This window comes from Scyliorhinus canicula, chromosome 24, assembly GCF_902713615.1.
Source record: "Scyliorhinus canicula chromosome 24, sScyCan1.1, whole genome shotgun sequence".
NCBI classification, from domain to species: Eukaryota; Metazoa; Chordata; class Chondrichthyes; order Carcharhiniformes; family Scyliorhinidae; genus Scyliorhinus; species Scyliorhinus canicula.
Window position 1 is genome coordinate 3258644 of NC_052169.1, and position 23110 is coordinate 3281753.

The window sequence follows — 23110 nt, forward strand, 5'->3', positions numbered from 1 at the left end:
AACAGTCTGATAGTTGATAGCTACTGTCAACCCATTAAATTTTTGTTATTTCCCCTCTGTCCAACATCTGCTTCAAACTTGCGATGTCTATCCATAACCGCTTTTCATTGACACTTTTTGTAGAGTGCACATTTTCCCACAGGGATTTATTGTCAATGTGACAGTCAATAGGTATATTACCCAAATCCCCTAATCCCAAAATTTCTGTCAATATCTGATTTATATAGAAGGCCATATCCACCGCTTCCACTAAGCTTAACGTCTCAGCAGCCAAAGTGCTTTTGACCACTCTCCTTATTTTCTTTGTTTCCCACACAAGAGGGCAACATTTACCATTGTTCCACAAAAGGAAAATTATAAAACCTCCTGCGCTTGAAACTCCATCATGTACATTTGCATAGGACGCATCACTATAAACTATGAGTTTCAAATGCCTAAGATCACCTAAAACCGGGAACTTCAAAACACACTCCTGCATTTTTAGTTTGGCCAACACTTTATTCGCTCTTATTATGTCTTCCACTTTGGGATCATTCATTTTTGTACTCAACTCTAGTCTGTCTACCTAATCAGTTCAGTTGCCCAATTAAACTTCGCAGTTGCTCTTTTTCTATCTTTGAAACCATCACGTCTTTTTGTGAAACCTGGCCACGACTAATTGCTATTGGGCTGATGCTTTCCAAATACGATTGCTGACGTAAAGTCACCCCTAACGTAGTCTGTCCGATTTCCAGTCCAATATATTTAAATGCACCGGAAGCCTGACTTCCAACCCTGAATTCTTTCCTCAAACCAGAGATTACAATAGCTTCAAAATCACTAGTCCCACCCCACAAAAAATCATCCGCATGCATCATAAAGATGCCAGCAAGATTTCCTTTATAGTGCCAGTAAAACATTGCAGGATCTGCTTTCAACTGGCAACAGCCTAACTTTAACAAGACTGACCTCACCGAAAAGTACCACACTCTAGATGCATCATTTAATCCATATACACATTTGTTCAACTTCCAGAGTACCCCTTCTGTGTTAGCTGCTTCTTTAGGAGGACGGAGAAAAATGTCTCTCTGGAGCTGATGCCCCTGCAAAAAGGCAGCTTTTATATCTATAGATTTGCATTCCCATGCCTTTGTGGCTAATAGAGCCAGGAAGATCTTTAAAATAACCTTTCCTGCTGTAGGTGAATCTACCCTTAAGTCCTGATCTAAGTTTTCTTCAAATCCCCTTGCCACAAGCCTGGCTTTTGCCTTATAAGTTCCATCTGGAAGAACCTTTTCTGTACAAATCCATCTGTGGGATAGAGCTTTTTGTCCCCTATCCGGTACTTCCGTGTATACCCCAAATTCACTCCAACTATGCAATTCTTGATGTTTAGCATCTTTGATAACTTTTTCATCTAATTTGTTTGAAGCCACCAAAATCTCACGTGCATGTGGGCTTCTACTTCTACTAGTATTCGTAGTCTTCTCCTGTTCCGAGATCTTGAAAAACTACATCCCCTCTCCTGCCTGGTATCTTGTTCTGGACTGCTACTGATTGATCTTTCTCTTCTGTAGCGGGATGTCCTTTCAATAGTTCTCGACCTTTTCTTGCGAACCTGTTCACTATCCGATGTACTATCTGAACTGGCACTGCGTTTCTGTGCCCTCCATTTTTAAACTTCGTTTTCCCAATCCATTGTTTTAACTCTCTCCCCTGAATGCTGGACATTCGACCAATGTTTATACTTTCCAGTGGCCTTTCCTGCTCTACTAATAACAGTTGCATCCTTCCATTGACTAGACCCTTCAGGCACGTATGTCACATTTGTACCAACCTTTGGCAGTTGCCCTTTCGGAAAAATGGCCTGATTTAATTTATCAGAAGTGTCGTGTTCCTCAACAGAAACCCTATCTATATCAGTTAACTGGTCCTCATAGTTCTGTAACACATGCGTACCAGATGACTCTGGTTCCTCGTCATGTCTGTCTGCTCTGTCTAAATTTGAAAATTTGTAATCGGTACCCATTATCCTTGATGAATGTACCCTAACAGTTTGATTACCATGTTGCAAAATAAATGTTTTGCCATCTATGCCTATGATCTTCCCTGGGCCTTTCCATTCATTAGAATTGTCTCTCATAGTATACCATGTCTCCTTGCTGAAAAACGGCATCTCATGGCCGTACATTGTGTCTTAAAGCTCTGCGAATTCTTTCAGAGACTTCTGCTTCCAAAAAAGCTTTTCTACTGCTATTTAACGCATTTAGATGTTCAGCAAAACCTGAGCTAATTGTAGTCCCTTCCCAAGCTGGAGGCTGGTCATCCAAAATGGATGGAATTTTAGGATTTCTACCAAACACTAATTGATAAGGACTATAGCCCCCAAACATCTGCAATGAATTATTTGCATGTACCGCCCATGCTAAAGCTGAATTTAGCATGCCGTTTGGTCGATCTCCCAAAATTGTCCGAAGCATGTCATCGATAACAGCATGATTTATTTCACAGACACCATTACTAAATGGGCTTTCTGCAGCCGTGTTCATAACTCTGATATTCATGTTTTCACACATATCCCTAAACTCATCATTAGCAAATTCTCCCCCATTGTCCGTAAAGAATTTTGCTGGTGGACCCATTCCTGTCCCGATCCATTTTTCCACAATTTGATCCAGAATTACGCTCTTTTCTTTACTTCGTACAATTGTTGATTGACTAAATCTGGTTGCTAAATCTACAAAATGTAAAATAAATATATTATTTGCTTTATCCCAGATCTTAAGTTCAATGGCCACAATGTCATTAAAATCCCTGGCCATCACTTCTCGGCCTTTTGGCTAAGATCGAGCGTAGATTGAGCCTTTTGGCTCAGATCTGGTATGCCTCCTTTATGGGGACCATGAATTGGATTCAATTTGAATTGGTTTTTGGAGCAGGCAAGGAGCTGGATTAGGGGTTCGCCTCTGTCCACACTCTGAGCCCTGGCTTTGTAACTAAGAGAAAGTAATTTTTTTTTAAATCCCTGGCCAAAGGTAGGGTTACTATCAGTCGTGCTGGTGTCCTTCTGTACTTCCTGCAAACTTCTTTCACTCTCTTTCATCCTCTTTCTCTCTCTTTCACCCTCTTTCACTCTCTTTCACCCTCTTTCTCTCTCTTTCGCCCTCTTTCGCCCTCTTTCACTCTTTCACACTCTCTTTCACCCTCTTTCATCTTCCTTCATTCTCTTTCACTCTCTTTCGCTCTTTCACTCTCTTTCGCTCTCTCACCCTCTCACTCTCTTTCACTCTCTTTCACCCTCTTTCACTCTCTTTCGCGCCCTTTCACTCTCTTTCACACTCTTTCATCTTCCTTCACTCTCTTTCACTCTCTTTCGCTCTCTTTCACCCTCCTTCACTCTCTTTCACCCTCTTTCGCTCCTTTCGCTCTCTTTCGCCCTCTTTCACTCTCTTTCACCCTCTTTCACCCTTTCACTCTCTTTCGCTCACTCTTGCTCTCTTTCGCCCTCTTTCACTCTCTTTCACCCTCTTTCACTCTCTTTCACCCTCTTTCACCCTCTTTCACTCTCTTTCACCCTCTTTCACCTTCCTTCACTCTCTTTCACCATCTTTCACTCTCTCTTTCACCCTCTTTCGCCCTTTCACCCTCATTCGCCATGTTTCACTCTTTCACTCTCCTTCACCCTCTTTCGCTCTATTCCCCTCTCTTTTGCTTTCTTTCGCCCTCTTTCACTCTGTTTCACTCTCTTTCACCCTTTTGCCCTCTTTCTCTCTCTTTCATTCTCTTTCGCTCTCTTTCACCCTCTTTCACTCTCTTTCACACTCTTTCATCTTCCTTCACTCTCTTTCAGGAGGAAAAGGTGGAGGAAAGTTGGAGGAAAGTTATGGAGGAAAGGTGGAGGAAAGGTGTGGAGGAAAGGTGTAGGAAAGGTGGAGGAAAGTTGGAGGAAAGGTGTAGGAAAGGTGTGGAGGAAAGGTGGAGGAGAGGTGGAAGAAAGGGTGGAGGAAAGGTGTGGAGGAAAGGTGTGGAGGAAAGGTGTAGGAAAGGTGGAGGAAAGTTGGAGGAAAGTTATGGAGGAAAGGTGGAGGAAAGGTGTGGAGGAAAGGTGTAGGAAAGGTGGAGGAAAGTTGGAGGAAAGGTGTAGGAAAGGTGTGGAGGAAAGGTGGAGGAGAGGTGGAAGAAAGGGTGGAGGAAAGGTGTGGAGGAAAGGTGTGGAGGAAAGGTGTAGGAAAGGTGTGGAGGAAAGGTGGAGGAGAGGTGGAAGAAAGGGTGGAGGAAAGGTGTGGAGGAAAGGTGGAGGAAAGTTGGAGGAAAGGTGTAGGAAACATGGAGGAAAGGTGTAGGAAAGGTGTGGAGGAACGGTGTAGGAAAGATGTAGGAAAGGTGGAGGAAAGGTGTGGAGGAAAGGTGGAGGAAAATGTGGAGGAAAGGTGTGGAGGAAAGGTGGAGCCACCTTTCCTCCACCGTTTCCTCCACCGTTTCCTCCACCTTTTCCTCCACCTCTCCCTCCACCTTTCCATCCAACTTTCCTCCACCTCTCCTCCACTTTATAGAATTTACAGTGCAGGAGGAGGCCATTCGGGCCATCGAGTCTGCACCGGCTCTTGGAAAGCACCCTACCCAAGGTCAACACCTCCACCCTATCCCCATAACCCAGTAACCCCACCCACTAAGGGCAATTTATGGACAATCCACCTAATCTGCACATCTTTGGACTGTTTTCACATTTCCTCCACCTCTCCTCCTCCCCCCTTCCCCTCGATGCCAAGCCCCGCCCCCTCGATGCCAAGCCCCTCCCCCCGGGTCGGCCCTCCCCCTGGGCCAAGCCCCTCCCCGCGTGCCAAGCCCCTCCCCCGGGGCCAAGCCCTCCCCCCGGGGCCAAGCCCCTCCCCCGGGGCCAAGCCCCTCCCCCGGGGCCGAGCCCTCCCCCCTGGGCCAGCCCCCTCCCCCCCCCGGGGCCAAGCCCTCCCCCATGGGCCAGTCCCCTCCCCCCCCCGGGGCCAAGCCCTCCCCCGGGGTCAAGCCCCTCCCCGCGTGCCCGAGCCCCTCCCCCCGGGGCCGAGCCCCTCCCCCGGGGCCAAGCCCTCCCCCCTGGGCCAAGCCCTCCCCCCTGGGCCAGTCCCCTCCCCCCCCGGGGCCAAGCCCTCCCCCCGGGGCCAAGCCCCTCCCCCCCCGGGGCCAGCCCTCCCCCTGGGTCAAGCCCCTCCCCCGGGGCCAAGCTCCTCCCCGCGTGCCAAGCCCCCCCCCCCGGGGCCAAGCCCTCCCCCCCCCGGGGCCAAGCCCCTCCCCGCGTGCCAAGCCCCTCCCCGCGTGCCAAGCCCCTCCCCCGGGGCCAAGCCCCTCCCCCCGGGGCCAAGCCCCTCCCCGCGTGCCAAGCCCCTCCCCCGAGCCAAGCCCCTCCCCCGACACCGGGCGGTTGTCTGCAGCGCGCGCGCCAACGTGAGGAGGCGGCTCAGCGTCTTGGCGCCGCGCGGAGCCTGCGGCCCGGTCAGGAGGGGCGGCCACAGCCCGTCAGGTAAAATCCACCGGCGGCGCGGGGGTTTGCTGCCTGACTTGTTCAGTGTTGGCCTGGCCAATGATTGGCGGGGAATTTGCGGCAGCTTCTTCGGCGGCCGGTTTGACGGTTAGCTGTCCATCAATCACTCCGGGGCGGGACTCTGCAGCCTGGCAGAGCTGTCAATCAAGGCAGGGGCGGGGCTGTTCAGCTGTCAGTCAGGGCAGGGGCGGGGCTGTTCAGCTGTCAATCAGGGCAGGGGGCGGGGCTGTTCAGCTGTCAATCAGGGCAGGGGGCGGGGCTGTTCAGCTGTCAGTCAGGACATGGGGCGGGGCTGTTCAGCTGTCAGTCAGGACATGGGGCGGGGCTGTGCAGCTGTCAATCAGGGCAGGGGGCGGGGCTGTTCAGCTGTCAATCAGGGCAGGGGGCGGGGCTGTTCAGCTGTCAATCAGGGCAGGGGGCGGGGCTGTTCAGCTGTCAATCAGGGCAGGGGGCGGGGCTGTTCAGCTGTCAGTCAGGACATGGGGCGGGGCTGTTCAGCTGTCAGTCAGGACATGGGGCGGGGCTGTTCAGCTGTCAGTCAGGACATGGGGCGGGGCTGTTCAGCTGTCAATCAGGGCAGGGGGCGGGGCTGTACAGCATGTCAATCAGGGCAGGGGGCGGGGCTGTTCAGCTGTCAATCGGCATGGGGCGGGGCTGTGCAGCCTGTCAATCAGGGGCGGGGCTCTGCAGCCTGGCACAGCTGTCAATCAGGGGGCGGGGCTGTTCAGCTGTCAATCAGGGCAGGGGGCGGGGCTGTGCAGCCTGTCAATCAGGGCAGGGGCGGGCCGTGCAGCCTGTCAATCAGGGCAGGGGGCGGGCGGTGCGGCCTGTCACTGAGCTGTCAATCAGGGCCGGGGGCGGATCTGCGACCCAATCAGTGCAGGGGCGGGGCTGTGCAGCCTGTCAATCAGGGCAGGGGGCGGGCGGTGCGGCCTGTCACTGAGCTGTCAATCAGGGCAGGGGCGGATCTGCGACCCAATCAGTGCAGGGGCGGGGCTGTGCAGCCTGTCAATCAGGGCAGGGGGCGGGCGGTGCGGCCTGTCACTGAGCTGTCAATCAGGGCAGGGGCGGATCTGCGACCCAATCAGTGCAGGGGCGGGGCTGTGCAGCCTGTCAATCAGGGCAGGAGCGGGGCTGTGCGAGACAATCAGTGAAGGGGCGGGGCTCTGCGACTGTCAATCAGGGCAGGAGGTGGGGCTGTGTTGTCTGTCACAGCTGTCATTCAGTGCAGGGGGCAGGGCTGTGCTACCTGTCACTGAGCTGTCAATCAGGGCAGGGGGCGGGGCTGTGCTACCTGTCACTGAGCTGTCAATCAGTGCAGGGGGCGGGCTGTGCTACCTGTCACTGAGCTGTCAATCAGTGCAGGGGGCGGGGCTGTGCTACCTGTCACTGAGCTGTCAATCAGGGCAGGGGGCGGGGCTGTGCTACCTGTCACTGAGCTGTCAATCAGTGCAGGGGGCAGGGCTGTGTTGTCTGACACAGCTGTCAATCAGTGCAGGGGGCGGGGCTGTTATACCTGTCACTGAGCTGTCAATCAGTGCAGGGGGCGGGGCTGTGCTACCTGTCACTGAGCTGTCAATCAGTGCAGGGGGCGGAGCTGTGCTACCTGTCACTGAGCTGTCAATCAGTGCAGGGGGCGGGGCTGTGTTACCTGTCACTGAGCTGTCAATCAGTGCAGGGGGCGGGGCTGTGCTACCTGTCACTGAGCTGTCAATCAGTGCAGGGGGCGGGGCTGTGCAGCCTGTCACTGAGCTGTCAATCAGTGCAGGGGGTGGGGCTGTGCTACCTGTCACTGAGCTGTCAATCAGTGCAGGGGGCGGGGCTGTGCTACCTGTCACTGAGCTGTCATGGTTTTGATAAGTAAGTAGAATGTTCTGCCAAAAAGGATGGTGAAAGCAGATTCAATAGTGACTTTCCGGAAGGACATTTTTTTGTTCATTCATAGGACATGAGTGTTGCTGGCTAGGCCAGCATTTATTGTCCATCCCTAATTGCCCTGGTGAAGTTGATGACGCAGAGACAGTGAAGCAATAACAACAACAGCATACTTGCATGGTGCCTCATGTAATGAAATGTCCTAAGGCTCTTCACAGGAGCATTATCAAACAAAGATACTGGGCCACTTAAGGGGAAATTAAATCAGATGACCTTAGTCATGGTGAGAGGTTTCGAGAATTGTCTGAAAGAGGGAAAGGGAGGCAGCGAGGTTTAGGGGGGGGGGGGGGGGGGGATTCCAGCACTTGGAGCTCAAGAAACTGAAAGCACAGCCACCAATGGTGGAACAATTATGACAGGGGATGTACAAGAGAACAGAATCAGAGATATCTCAGAGTTGTGGGGCTGGAGGAGATTAGAGAGATCATGAGGGGCGAGGTTACGAGTGGGCGGCACAGTAGCACAGTGGTTAGCAATATTACTCCACAGCACCAGGGACCCGGGTTTGATTCCCGGCTTGGGTAACTGTCTGTTCGGAGTCTGCACATTCTCCCCGTGTCTGCGTGGGCTTCCTCCGGGGGCTCCGGTTTCCTCAAGTCCCGACAGATGTGAATTGGACATTCTGAATTCTCCCTCCGAGTTCCCGAACAGGTGCCAGAGCGTGGCAACTGGGGGCTTTTCACAGTAACTTCATTGCAGTGTTAGTTAAGCCTACCTGTGACACTAATAAAGATTATTATGACCAGGAGCTAGTGAAAGTCAGCGAGCACAGGGGTGATAGGGAACGGGACTAGCTGCAAAGACACGGGCTGCAGAGTTTTAGATGACCTCGATTTTACACTGTACAGAATGTGGGAGACTAGCCAGGAGTGTTCTGGGATTGTCAGACCCCGAGGTAACAAAGTTGTGGATGAGAGTTTTAGCAGCACATGAGCTGACAGAGAGGCAAAGTTGAGGGATGCTGCAGAGCTGGAGTATGACAATCTGCATAACTGCACAAATCAGATGTGGCATCAAAGTTGCAAACAGACTGGTTAAATTTCAGACTATTGCCTGGGGCGGGAAACGGCAATCTAGTTCTGATTCAGGATGTGTGCAGCTGAGAGTGGAATTCCTCTGATGGTGCTGCGCTCCCCCATTACTGCACCGGAGCCACGACCCTCAATTGCCACCCTTTGTTCTTCTTCCCAGTCTCCGCCCTTTCACTCGCCCAAAACCTAGTACACTTCTAACTTGTCCTATTTCTAACAAAGGATCACCCAGATCCGAAACTTTAACTCAGTTTCTCTCTCCACTGTTGGTGAATACTTCCAGCCTTTTCTGCTTCTCTTTCAGACTTCCAGCATCCGCAGCATTTTGCTTTTGTGCCTAAAGTGCCTTCTTTGTTTGCAGGGACAGCATGGATCCTGTGATCCTCAGCTACCATGACAGTTTAGTGCGACGATCCGATCTCTCACTCCTCAACCCACCCAACTGGCTCAATGACCACATCATAGCGTTTGCTTTTGAGTACTTTGCCAATGAGCAGTACAAGGAGCTGTTGGACAGCTCCTGCTTCATCAGCCCAGAGGTTACCCAGTTTATCAAGTGCATGGCCAGCCAGGAGGAGCTGGCCATCTTTCTAGAGCCGCTGGAGCTGCCACAGAAAAGCTTGGTCTTCCTCGCGGTCAATGACAACTCTGTACAGGCAGCTGGTGGGTCCCACTGGAGCTTGCTGTTCTACAACAGAGATATGAACTGCTTCAGCCACTATGATTCCTGCAGCAATATGAATGCAAGCCATGCCCGGCAGATAGCCAGGAAGCTGCAACACTTCCTGGGAACCAAATCCGAAGTGCCCTTCGTTGAGGAGTCAGCGCCAGTCCAGAAGAACAGCTACGATTGCGGGATGTATGTGGTGTGCAATACAGAGGCTCTTTGCGAGCAGTACCTCAGGAGGGACCACAGGCCACCAGTGCTGGTCGTCACCCCAGCCTACATTACCCAGAAGAGAGTCAGCTGGAAAAGACTAATTGAACATTTGTCAAGGAAATGATTACCTCATTGTGTCTTCCTTGAGTAAATCTGTACCTTGATTTCAGGATGAGTTAGCTGGCTGTGACAACATAGACCTTTAGTTTTATTAAAGAATGAATCACCTTTGCATGTTGGGAGACACGTCACCTGGAAGAATACTGGGGAATCTCATTTCCCCTAAGCCTCCCACTTTCTCCGGGCCTTCTTTGTTGATACAGCACGGAGCTAAGTTCATGGAAGTACTTCTTCTAGAACATACCATAACGCCTTACATAAAACAATTTGATCCAGGTCTTCTGTGCTGCTCGGTTCATTGGGGAAGAGGATGATCGAATTAACAGCATCATATTCGCCACAGTACATTTCAAACAAGTATCCTGTTATTTGACAAAGTGTTATGGTGCTGTGCACCTCTTCCGCTCATCTGTGACTGAATTATACTCAAGTGAAACAACTTGTTCTGTTCATTGCTCCTTCTTTATATGTTTATTGGAATCTAAACTTTGTTTTACTAACATCAGAATAGAAACTGAGTTAACGGCAGTATTGCAATCATTGTTTTGAAATAGCCTCCCTTCGCAGTCATCCCCAGTACTCACTCATTTCTTCCCAGGGCCTTTACATTTCCCTTGGAAATCCAAACCTTTCAATCGTCAAGCTTTTAAAACCCAAAACTTGGTGTCATCTGGTTGTTTCCTGATTTACCAAACTTTCTCTCTACTTTTAAACCATAAGACATAGCAGCAGAATTAGGCCATTCAGCCCATCGAGCCTGCTCCCCCATTCAATCATGTCTGATATTTTTCTCATCCCCATTCTCCTGCCTTCTCCCCATAACCCATGATCCCCTTATTGATCAAAACCCAATCTATCTCTGCTTAAAGACATTGCGTGATTTAGCCTCCACAGCCTTCTGCGGCAAAGAGTTCCACAGATTCATCACCCGCTGGCTGAAGAAATTCCTCCTCATCAGTGTTTTAAAGAATTGTCCCTTTAGTCTGAGGCTGTGCCCTCAAGTTCTAGTCCTCTCCACGTCCACTCTATCCAGGCCTCAGAGTATCCTGTAAGTTTCAATAAGATCCCCCCCTCATCCCTCTAAACTCCAACCAGTACCGACCCAGAGTCCTCAACCCTTCCTCATACGACAAGTTCTTCATTCCAGGGATCATTCTTGTGAACCTCCTCTGGACCCTTTCCAAGGTCAGCACACCCTGTGATGTTGACTTTATTTTTCCTGTACAGACTTTCTCCTCAGTGCTTTCGTACACCTGTCGGGCAATAAATGCCAGCCTTGCCAAAGAATAGCCACCGCCAGTGAATGATTTTTTTTCTAAAACCCTGAAATCTTCCTGTTCGTGCGGCTCACAGAGCAGCGCATTTACCAACGGAGCCATCAGCTACGCTGCCCTGCACCAAAAGGACAGCTGTCCGTCCGAGAGGAAGGACCAGGCTGTTTCGGGGTCGCAGCCATAGTTAAATCGTGGTGAAAATGGGTGATTTGTGTTTCAATCACAGTGATGTGCGATGAGTGCAGGTTTCTAGTATTGAGCTGCAGGCTTGGAAATTTCAGATTGGGGGCAACAGGGTGGCGCAGTGGGTTAGCCCTGCTGCCTCACGGCGCCGAGTTCCCAGGCTCGATCCCGGCTCTGGGTCACTGTCCGTGTGGAGTTTGCACATTCTCCCCGTGTCTGCGTGGGTTTCGCCCCCCACAACCCCAAAAAAAAATGTGCAGGGGTGGTGGAATGGCCACGCTAAATTGCCCCTTAAATTGGAAAAAATGAATTGGCTACTCTAAATTTATTTTAAAAAAAGGAAATTTCGGATTGGAATCAGAGGCCTGCTTGTAGCTGGGCCGAGTCAATAAAATCAGCCACTCTTAAGGTTTACAGATAATTTCATGTGAGGGTAAGGCAGCGTCATTTGCTTTTCTCACACTTTGTAACCAAAGTGCCATTACATCCCCCGATGAAACAAATCTCAAAGCAAAAACGTCACTTCAATGCAAACCAAGATTAAACTTCCCCCACAGACACTGGCCTTCCTCAGCTCCACATCCAAGTGACAATTCTTAGTGGTGAATTTACTCTTCACACAACACAGATGAGGGGAGGTACGATTATAAGTATTATGGGTAGTATTATGTAAATACATGGAAGATAGAAGCAGTCTCTCTGGTCCATCAGGGATCTAAAACAGGTCTTTGATCGAAAGTGAAAATGTAAGAGATTTAGAGCAAGAGATTCTTCTCCACGCAAAGACTTGTGAGGCTGTCAAATTCACTCCCAGATTAGTAGTTGAGATAGAAAAATTTGCAATCCGACTGGTTAGGTGAATGCAGGAACACGGGAACTTGGAATCCCAGGTAAATGTCTGAAGGTTTCCTTGATCACGCGGAGAGTGAAAGCTGACATGGACTGATTGGCTTAAATGGCCTCTTTTACATGTTGCAGCTTCTATGTTATGTGTGGGGTAAGTGAAAACGAGCCAAAGTGTCAGCAGATTGCAGGGACCATTGCACTGACTTCCATCAGTAGATGGCAACCAAAGGCAGAAAATGACTGCTGTGCCCAGGTACCTGATGCATCACTAAACAGAACCACAGGGAGGAGCTGTCCACCAGATCATTCAGTCCTCTTCAGTTTGTCATTTTACAACAACAACTGCAACTTTATTTAAATAGCACCTTTCAAGCAATACAATCTCCTACAAGATGCTTTGTGAGACAAATATGACATGGCGCCCAATTCAGCAGGTGATCAAACGCTTGGCCAAACAGGTAGATTTAAATACTGTCTTGAAGGAGGAGAGAGTGGTGGAGAAGGGAATTCTGGGGCAGCACGGCGGCGCAGTGGTTAGCACTGCTGCCTCACGCCGCTGAGGACCTGGGTACGATCCCGGGTTTGCACATTCTCCCCGTGTCTGCATGGGTCTCACCCCCACAACCCAAAGATGTGCAGGGTAGATGGATTGGCCACAGTAAGTTGACCCTCAATTGGAAAAAATAATTGGGTACGTTAAATTTTAAAGTATTTGAGTAAGTCCAGGACCCAATTTGCACACAGAAAACTCCCACCAACAGACATGTGACACTACCTTTTTTTTTAATTTAGAATACCCAATTAATTTTTTCCACTTAAGGGGCAATTTAGCGTGGCCAACCCACCTACCCTGCACATCTTTGGGTTGTGGGGGTGAAACCCACGCAGACACGGGGAGAATGTGCAAACTCCACACGGACAGTGACCCAGAGCCGGGATCGAACCCGGGACCTCAGCGCCGTGAGGCAGACATGTGACAATACCTGATAATTGGTGTGAAATTGACTCAGAGACAGATTTTAACCAGATTTTTGGAGAACACCTGCTCTTCTTTGAAATATTGCTGTGGAATCTGCTGCATCTCGTACTTCATATCTTATTAGCCTTGATCTTTTTTATTTCACTGGTGTGAGACTTGAACTCAGCGGTGAGAGTGATTGCGTGAATCACAGCCACAACCAGTGAATAGCTGCTCTAGCTGTTGACCAGCTGAGCAGTTCTGAATATCTCACAGATGTAAACAGAGAAGGGACACCGTGGGTTAGGAGAAAACGTCCCAACATGTGTTTGGTGTGTTTAACTTGCATCGTGGAAGTCCTGACTTTGGTAGCAAGGGAGTTTCCGAATCACCCGTAGCCATGTGCTTTGGCACATTCAAGATTCTAGTTCCAAATTCTCTTCAGGTTAACATGCAGGTTCGGTCGGCAGTTAGGAAGGCAAATGCAATGTTAACATTCATGTCGAGAGGGCTAGAATACAAGAGCAGGGATGTACTTCTGAGGCTGCACAAGGCTCTGGTCAGACCCCACTTGGAGTATTGTGAGCAGTTTTGGGCCCCGTATCTAAGAAAAGATATTCTGGGGGCAGCACGGTGGCGCAGTGGTTAGCACTGCTGCCTCACGGCACCGAGGACCTGGGTTCAATCCTGGCCCCGGGTCACTGTCCGTGTAGAGTTTGCACATTCTCCCCATGTTTGTGTGGGTCGTCTCACCTCCCACAACCCAAAGATGTGCAGGGTAGATGAATTGGCCGTGCCAAATTGCCCTTAATTGGAAAAAAAGGATTGGGTGCACTAAATTTTTAAAAAATGGAAGGATGTTCTGGCCTTGGAAAGAGTCCAGAGGAGGTTCACAAGAATGATGCGTGGAATGAGGAGCAGTCCATAGGAGAGGTTGAGGACTCTGGGTATGTACTCGTTGGAGTTTAGAAGGATGAGGGGGCTCTTATTGAAACTTAGAGGATACTGAGAGGCTAGGATAGAGTGAACATGGGGAGGATGTTTCCACCTGTAGGAAAAACTAGAAGCAGAGGACACAATCTCAGACTAAAGGGACAATCCTTTAAATAGAGATGAGGAGGAATTTCTTCAGCCAGAGGGTGGGTGAATCTGTGGAACTCTTTGCCGCAGAAGGCTGTGGAGGCTAAATCACTGAGTGTCTTTAAGACAGAGATAGATAGGTTCTTGATTAATCAGGGGTTATGGGGAGAAGGCAGGAGAATGGGGATGAGAAAAATATCAGCCATGATTGAATGGCGGAGCAGACTCGATGGGCCGAGTGGCCTAATTCTGCTTCTATATCTTATGGTCTTATGGCAATGTTGACCAACTTCAACTCACATTTTTTAATGATTTATTCACTAATTGACACTCCGGTGTGCCTGGCTGTTTGGATGGGGTGCTGTCCTATGAGTGAATAAGCCCTATCGCCGGAACATTCAGTGGCCGCTGCCAGGTTCTTCCAGTCCTGCTCGATGGTAATCTACATGGTTCACACGTCCCAGCACCGGGGTGAGGGGGGGGGGAGAGGATATCGTCAGGGCCGGGAAATCCCATCCCAAGATCTATCAGTCTCAGATATCAGAGCATGGATTCGTTATTTTTTTTTATTCATTCATAGAATATGTGCGTCACGGGCAAGGGCGGCATTTGTTGCTCATGCCTGATTATCCTTGAGAAGATATCGACGAGCCACCTTCTTGAGCCGCTGCACTCCAGCTGGTAGGCGGTCTGGCACAACTCTGAGTGACTTCTTGGGCCACTGCAGAGGTCGTTAATGGTCAATTACATTGTTGTGGATCTGAAGTCATGTGGAGGCCGAACGGGGTGAGGACGGAAGGTTTCTTCCCTAAACCGGATGAACAAATCAAACAGGATTTCAACAACAATCCAGTCGTTCCATGGTCGCTATTACATTTTAATCCAGATTTGTTTAATTAACTCAATTAAATACCTCCAGTTGCCATGGGGAGATTCGATTTCACATCTCCAGATTATTAGTCTGACAATACGGCCACTGCTATCAAACCGGTGGGATTTATGTGTGGCCCATATGAATTACTAATAATATAATTTAATAAGAAAAAGATTACCCTGCCCTCTCCCTCACACGTCATCTGGTTTGACACGGGTCCTGACCACTGAATAAGCCAACCAAGGGTATCATCATCAGACCAGTGGATAAGGGAGAGGAGTGAGCAGCCTGATGTGTTGAATTGGATTGTCCGTGTTATCAATAGCCCTTTGCACTGATTAATTCATCTTTACAGATTTTTATCTTTTGGAATAAACACTCTCCTACAACGAAATAAAATTCCCCTGAAATAAATCCACCTTGACCCCCCCCAAGCCCAAAACGACTCCTCTACCCAAGAGCAAGGGTGGCGGGGAACAGAGAGTCCCTCTGAAGTCGACTCTGACCCATCACTCACCTCAAAGCAACTCCCTTTAAAATATAGTAAACCGGGGGCGGCACGGTGGCGCAGCGGTTAGCACTGCTGCCTCACGGCGCCAAGGACCCGGGTTCGATCCCGGCCCTGGGTCACTGTCTGTGTGCAGTTTACACATTCTCCCCGTGTCTGTGTGGGTCTCACCCCCACAACCCAAAGATGTGCAGGGTAGGTGGATTGGCCACGCTAAATTGCCTCTTAATTGGAAAACAAATTGGGTACTCTTAAATTAAAAAATAAATAAAATACAGTAAACCGAAACAAAAGGGGCAACCTGTAACAGAAAGAAGTGGCAGGGGTCATAAATTCAGAATGGATTAGCAGTAAAGGTGGAGGAGCAGAACGAGGGGCGGAGATTAAACATTTGGTTTCCTCTCTCCGTTTATCCCCAATATCTTCACCTCTCCGGGATGAGGTCTACAGGAGATTTTGGGTCTGACAGAATGAGAGACTGACTGACTCACAACATCACTTAGGCCGATTTATTATCTTTTACAACGTGAAGAGTGATCGGAAATGGATAAAACTGCACATCAAGCAAGCCAAATAAACCAATTTATTGATCTTATCTCACTGCGATGATCATCAGTTTAAGGGAGGCAGTGGAGTGAGTGGCAGTACTACCACTGGGGTCAGGAGACCTTGAGCAGTGGGTAGGGCCCCAACCCCTGGTCCGAAAGCTCCGGGTTCGAGTCCAACGCCAGAACTTGTTGGCTACAGAAGGAGCGTTCAATGCGGTTCAATAAGGTGACAATCAGCTTAGAAATCTTTCCACTGCTTTCCCCAAAGGGTCAAGAAACAGCATATGAGTGTGAAGATACACCAACAACAACTGTCACTCGGTTAGTAATCCTGAGCCCTACTGCTGGTGGAATTTGTATTAAATTAATAAAGTTGATTTCAGTGACAGCGATCATCAAACTATCATTGATTATCTGTTTTATCTAGCCCTTTAGGGCAGGAAATCTACTGTTCTTGGCTGGTCTGGCCGAGATGTGACTCCAGATTCTTGACTTGTCATTCAAATGGCCGAGGATATCACCCAGACCCAGGGCAATGAGGGGTGGGCAGCAAATGCTGCCTTGCCAGGGACACCCACATCCCCTGAAAGAATTATTTTCTTTCAAAAGTATCTATGTGTCACGGGCGGCACGGTTGCGCAGTGGGTTAGCCCTGCTGCCTCACAGCACCAACGGCCCAGATTCGATCTCGGCTCTGGGTCACTGTGTGGAGTTTGCACATTCTCCCCGTGTCTGCGTGGGTCTCACCCCCCACAATCCAAAGATGTGCAGGGTAGGTGGATTGGCCAGGCTAAATTGCCCCTTAATTGGAAAAAAAAAGATAATTGGGGTACTCTAAAAGTGTCAATGTGCCAGATCACATTACCCAGAGCCCACACAATGGGTCTCCCTACTAAAATCCTCAAGGTTTTAATAAAGTATTGGACAATAAAAATATATTGCTCATAGCAATAAAGAAGAACATGCATTTATATAGCACCTGAAGGACCTCGTGATACCCCACCATGCTGAACAGCCAATGAATTGCTGTTTTGTGAAGTGTTGCCCTGCTGCAGTGTCGGAAACAGCAGCCAAAAGGTACTCACAGCAATGTAAACAGCAGTGGCTTATCAACCAGATCATCCGGTTCAGAGATGTTGTTTGAGGGATACATATTAACACACACGGGGGGGGGGGTGGTTATCTTTGAAATAATGCCATGGGCACCTGGGAGACAGACAGGATCTCCCCGTTCACACCATGGCACCTCCAACAGTGCGGTGGTCCGTCAAGATTACAATTCATTCCGAGACGCGTAGTTTTTCTGGCCGCCAAGGATATGGGCAGGGATTACAGTACAGTACGGATAGAATTTAACAAGATCCCTCTTAGGGCGGCACATAATTAGCACTGCTGCCTCACGGCGCTGAGGACCTGGGTTCGATCCCAGCCCCCGGGGTGACTGTCCGTGTGGAGTTTGCACATTCTCCCCGTGTCTGCGTGGGTCTCACCCCCACAGCCCAAAAAGATGTGGGCAGCACGATAGCACTGTGGCCAGCACTTCACAGCACCAGGGTCCCAGGTTCGATTCCCAGCTTGGGTCACTATCTGTACGGCGTCTGCACATTCTCCCCGTGCCGGGTTTCCTCCGGCTACTCTTGTTTCCTCCCACAGTCCAAAGACATGCAGGTTAGGTGGATTAGCCATGATAAAGTGCCCTTAGTGTCCAAAAAGGTTAGGAGCGGTTATTGGGTTACGGGATAGGGTGGAAGTGAGGGCTTGATGTGCCGAATGGCCTCCTTCTTGCACTGTATGTTCTATGTGCAGGGTAGGTGGGTTAGCCACGCTCTTTAATTGGGGGGGGGGATAATTCGATACTCTAAATTCAAAACAAAACACGATCTGAATCTGACTGAGGGCTGAATGATCTCCTCCCTTCCCCTTGGCCTTTCGCTCAAAACTCTGGACTTCCCACAACTTTCTGCTCAGATTTGGCAGGAGTGGATGGAAATGCAATCCATCTGGAGAGCAGTGAAGGGCGCAATTTGTCCTGAGTCACTGGGGGGGGGGGGGGGGGGGGGAGACAGTAAAAGCAGAATGGGTGCAGTACAGAGAGGCAGCAACAGAGGGAGTGTGAAGATGGGGAAATCAGAGTGAAGCCTCACCCAGAACTGAGTGAGAGGGAGGGAGGAAACGCTGAGATCGCTGCAGAGACAGGCAGAGAGAGAGGAGTGCAGCCAGCCAGCCACCCTGGTCGCCAGCGGACACTCGCCCTGTCCTTTGTGGGGGTCTGCAGTCAGTTGAGGATGTCCACATCAGAGGAAGCGGATGGGCTGGGAGCAGTCAGACCCCACTATGGCTGTAAGTACATCTAGCCTCCCCACTGAAACAGCCACACCTGGGACAGGCAGCTCAGCAGCCAGGCCAACTTGTTCCGGGGTGGGGAACCAGGCTCATCTTCAAAACTGTTCAGCAGCTTTTTATCATGGAGAGTTAGCAGGAGGAGTGTGTGTTTGGGGAGAGCCTTGCCCCTGAGTTTGTCCTGTGGGTTTTGAGCTGGGGGGGGGGGGGGGGTAACGTGGGTGTTGGGGAGGGGGGTGACCTGGGTGTTGGGGAGGGGGGTGACCTGGGTTTTGGGGAGGGGGGGTGACCTGGGTGTTGGGGAGGGGGGTGACCTGGGTGTTGGGGAGGGGGGGATGACCTGGGTGTTGGGGAGGGGGGGATGACCTGGGTGTTGGGGAGGGGGGGGGGTGACCTGGGTGTTGGGGAGGGGGGGGTGACCTGGGTGTTGGGGAGGGGGGTGACCTGGGTGTTGGGGAGGGGGGTGACCTGGGTGTTGGGGAGGGGGGTGACCTGGGTGTTGGGGAGGGGGGTGACCTGGGTGTTGGGGAGGGGGGTGACCTGGGTGTTGGGGAGGGGGGTGACCTGGGTGTTGGGGAGGGGGGTGACCTGGGTGTTGGGGAGGGGGGGATGACCTGGGTGTTGGGGAGGGGGGGATGACCTGGGTGTTGGGGAGGGGGGGGGGGTGACCTGGGTGTTGGGGAGGGGGGTGACCTGGGTGTTGGGGGGGGGGGTGACCTGGGGGTTGGGGAGGGGGGTGACCTGGGTGTTGGGGAGGGGGGTGACCTGGGTGTTGGGGAGGGGGGTGACCTGGGTGTTGGGGAGGGGGTAACCTGGGTGTTGGGGAGGGGGTAACCTGGGTGTTGGGGAGGGGGTAACCTGGGTGTTGGGGAGGGGGGGGGTAACCTGGGTGTTGGGGAGGGGGGGTAACCTGGGTGTTGGGGAGGGGGGGGGGTAACCTGGGTGTTGGGGAGGGGGGGGGGGGGTAACCTGGGTGTTGGGGAGGGGGTAACCTGGGTGTTGGGGAGGGGGTAACCTGGGTGTTGGGGAGGGGGTAACCTGGGTAACCCAGACACTAGGGAGGAACTTTTTTTGTTTGTAACAAGTTGACAGCCAGCCTCCCTTGTCTCCTGCTTTCCAGCCCCCACATGTTGGGATCTTGCTGTGCATCTGAAGGCCCCCAAAGGGCGTGGTTTTCCGGGGGTGGGGTGGGGCTAGGTTTTTGATGTTTGTGGAAATGTTTAACCGGCCGGAATCTGGGAGCTGCTCATCAGAGAGGAGATTGCATCAGTGCCTCGGCCTTAATCCTTCAACCCCACCCCGTAACTTTCCACCCCCCCCCCCCCCCCCCTTCTCTGTAACTTTCCACCCCCCCCCCTTCTCTGTAACTTTCCACCCCCCCCCCCCCCCCCCGGTGTGTCTGGGGGGCTTCTCCCCTCCCCCCCCCCCCCCCGCGGTGTATCTGTGTCTGGGGGAGTGTCTCCGGGTAGCGGGGATACGGCTCTCCCTCCCGCTCTCCCTCACTCGGAGCAATAACTAATCCAGACCCGCTGGGAGCTGGGCGAGGCTGATGGCGGGAAACTAACTTCCGTTTACATCTGGTTTATACCCAGAGAGAGAGAGAGAGAGAGAGATCCCAGGATTAACCAGGGAGATCCCAGGATTAACCAGAGAGATCCCAGGATTAACCAGAGAGATCCCAGGATTAACCAGAGAGATCCCAGGATTAACCAGAGAGATCCCAGGATTAACCAGGGAGATCCCAGGATTAACCAGAGAGAGATATCCCAGGATTAACCAGGGAGATCCCAGGATTAACCAGAGAGAGAGATCCCAGGATTAACCAGGGAGATCCCAGGATTAACCAGAGAGAGATATCCCAGGATTAACCAGAGAGAGATATCCCAGGATTAACCAGAGACAGAGATCCCAGGATTAACCAGAGATCCCAGGATTAACCAGAGATCCCAGGATTAATAGAGAGAGATCCCAGGATTAATGGGAAAAAGAGAGATCCCAGGATTAATGGGATAGAGCGAGATCCCAGGATTAACCAGAGAGAGATATCCCAGGATTAACCAGAGATAGATCCCAGGATTAACAGAGAGAGATCCCCAGATTAACGGGAAAGAGAGAGATCCCAGGCTTAACCAGGGAGATCTCATGATTAATGGGAGAGAGATCCCAGGATTAACCAGGGAGATCCCAGGATTAATGGAAAAGAGAGAGATCCCAGGATTAACAGGATAGAGAGAGATCCCAGGATTAACCAGAGAAAGATCCCAGGATTAACCAGAGAGAGAGATCCCAGGATTAACAGAGAGATCCCAGGATTAACGGGAAAGAGAGAGATCCCAGGATTAATGGGATGGAGAGATCCCAGGATTAACGGGAGGGAGAGATCCCAGGATTAACGGGAAGGAGAGATCCCAGGATTAACGGGAGGGAGAGATCTCAGGATTAACGGGATGGAGAGATCCCAGGATTAACGGGAGGGAGCGATCCCAGGATTAACCAGAGAGTGAGATCCCAGGATTAACGGGATGGAGAGATCCCAGGATTAACGGGAGGGAGCGATCCCAGGATTAACGGGATGGAGAGAGAGCTTCCCGAGCAGTATTGAGATTACTCAATCCCATTGCCCACGAGTCAATTCTAGCCAGACGATGAGAGTGGATTTTAACCCATTCTCTGGGCCAAAGGTCACTTCTTGCTGGGCGTGTGTTGAAGCTGAAAAACCCTGAATTGCAGGGAAGTGGTATCCTGAGCCTCTGTGTTGATAACCAATGGTAGGAGAGAGTGAAACCTCGGCCCTGCAAGTCAATCCCTGCGTGGATAAATATCTCTCCGTTTGTCAACCTCTCAATCGGCAAGCAAAGTGTAAATGTGTAAGAGGTCAGGAAACCGTTGCCATGGCAGAATCGAGGGAGGATTTCCTTTCTGGGTTATCAGGTCGGAGGTAAACTGAGTCTTGAAGCCTCATCAATTCTCCCCTGACCCTGTGCAGGATCTGGCAGCGACAGGCAACCCTCGTTTCACACCACCATCCCCAACTCACCCGCCATACTTCTTCATCAATGTGATTTAACTGTGATTCTATTCAATGTGCATACCCCGTCAAGATTCACTGCATAGCAGGGGAGTAGGAAACCTGGCTGACTTTCCCTAACCAGACTCTCTCGCCCAATTCACTGCCCACAAAGTGTGGGCAGAGGAGCACACATAGCAGAGGAGCAGGATACCTGGGTGACTTTCCCTAACTAGACTGTCTCGCCCAATTCACTGCCCACAAAATGTTCTGCAAACAGTGTCACACCCAGGATCGGACGCCCCTTTAAAAACCTTGGATAAATTGGATTGATAACAACTGTGAGGTGGGTCCGATTGTTTAAACTGGCATAGAAGGATCTCGTGACCCAGGAAACATGGCAGAAGAATGAGAGGTGGCACTGCTGCCCCACAACACCAGGGACCTGGGATTGATTCTGGACTTGGGTGTCTGTGGAATTTGCACGTTCTCTCCATGTCTGCGTGGGTTTCCTCCGGGTGCTCCGGTTTCCTCCCACAGTCCAAACATGTGCAGGTTAGATGGATTGGCCATGATAAATTGCCCCTCAGTGTCCAAAGTTGTGCAGGTTAGGTTACAGGGATAGGGCAGGGGAGTGGGCCGAGGTAGGGTGCTCTTTCAGAGCGTCGGTGCAGACTCGATGGGCCAAATGGCCTCCTTCTGCACTCTCGGGATTCTATAAAAATTTGCCTCCAATTATTTCTCTGCTCTTAACCCTCCTGCACTGTCATTCTGTTTGGGTATGAAATGGTTAAAGGTTAGGCACCATCTTCTATTTTGTGGGGAGGCTACTTGCAGGATTCCTTCGACATTCCGATCTACTTGTACAGTTCGTATGGTGTAGTGCCTGTAAACATTGACAATCAACATTGGGTAGGATTTTACACCCGCTTCTTGAAAATAATTGGAAACGAATCCTGCTATCGGTAACAGGAGACCAAACTGATTTCCTCCCCTCCCCTGGGGCACTCAGACTGATTGTAGTTCTTCTGTTGCCTCAACTGAGGTTAGCTACCTCCTGAAGAAACCAGGTTAAACCTGGCACCTCCATGTGTGGGTCAGTCACACATCAATCTTGTTAAATGTGCACATTTAACTCTCTCTGGATAGCACAGGAGCAGGAAACCTGACTGTCAGGGGCAGCAGGGTAGCATGGTGGTTAGCATAAATGCTTCACAGCTCCAGGGTCCCAGGTTCGATTCCCGGCTGGGTCACTGTTTGCTGCTATGGGTGGAGGAGGAGGGGGGTGCCAGGCAGAGACAGCCACCGGGTACTCTGGAGTTATGTTCAATAGAGAAGAATAACTTGAAATTACGAAACATGTGCCAATAAGTTCATGTGCAGTTATGTTTTACAGGCTGATCCTGTAGAAGCAGATGTGACAGAAAGATGTCAATAACAGAATGACCAATAAATGTGTTCTTGATTGAGTGAGCAATGTGGGTAAGGGCACAAGGAAAATCCCCTGTTGTTCAGATAGTGTTATGGAATCTTCAACTTCCACCTGAACAGGTGAACATGGCCTTAGTTTAATATCTCAGAAAGAAGGTGCAGCACCATATTTGGTTATTATCAGCAAATTTAGGGAACTAATTTTGCACTTCCTGTGTCGTCAGAACTCTATCCTGTTGCAACAAAATAATGTGTGAGCAGAAAGCAAGCAACCCTGGTTAAACCACGCATATCCAACATGGCAGCAAAAGTACAGTGTACTTGAGATCTTCTCTTTCCTCATCTAATTACTCAACCTGTGACTACACAAGGAACTGAGATCAATCTACAACTATATATTGGAAGATGTGAGTTCCACCCTGAGTCACACAGATTCAAAGTTCAGCATGAGCTCAGTCTGCTTCTCTTCAGGAATGATTTGATGATGTAGAGGATCCCGGGTGACTTTGGCCAGGGGTGGGATGGGGGAAGTGTGGCACACGTGCTCCCTAAGTCACACAGTGAAGTTCCACAGATTTAA

General features: G+C 50.5%; 2 protein-coding genes across 2 annotated transcripts in view; both read left to right on the top strand.

The window, feature by feature from the left end:
• Positions 1-5369: 5369 nt before the first annotated feature.
• On the top strand, positions 5370-9920 carry senp8 (SUMO peptidase family member, NEDD8 specific). The gene is made up of 2 exons (XM_038784441.1): positions 5370-5494; positions 8843-9920. Exon 2 carries the CDS (start codon positions 8850-8852, stop codon positions 9483-9485), a length of 636 nt encoding a protein of 211 aa, XP_038640369.1. The 5' UTR covers positions 5370-5494; positions 8843-8849; the 3' UTR covers positions 9486-9920.
• Positions 9921-17921: 8001 nt separating this feature from the next.
• The window catches only part of LOC119956713 (ras GTPase-activating-like protein IQGAP1), a 117615-nt gene continuing 112426 nt past the window's right edge, over positions 17922-23110 (top strand). The window contains exon 1 of the mRNA XM_038784050.1: positions 17922-18092. Within this exon, the coding sequence (XP_038639978.1) occupies positions 18038-18092 (55 nt within the window). The 5' untranslated portion in view covers positions 17922-18037. The remainder of the gene's footprint in view (positions 18093-23110) is intronic.

Coding starts and splice junctions, on each gene's coding strand:
- senp8 (XM_038784441.1), top strand. CDS start 8,850: ATGGATCCTGTGATCCTCAGCTACCATGACAGTTTAGTGCGACGATCC.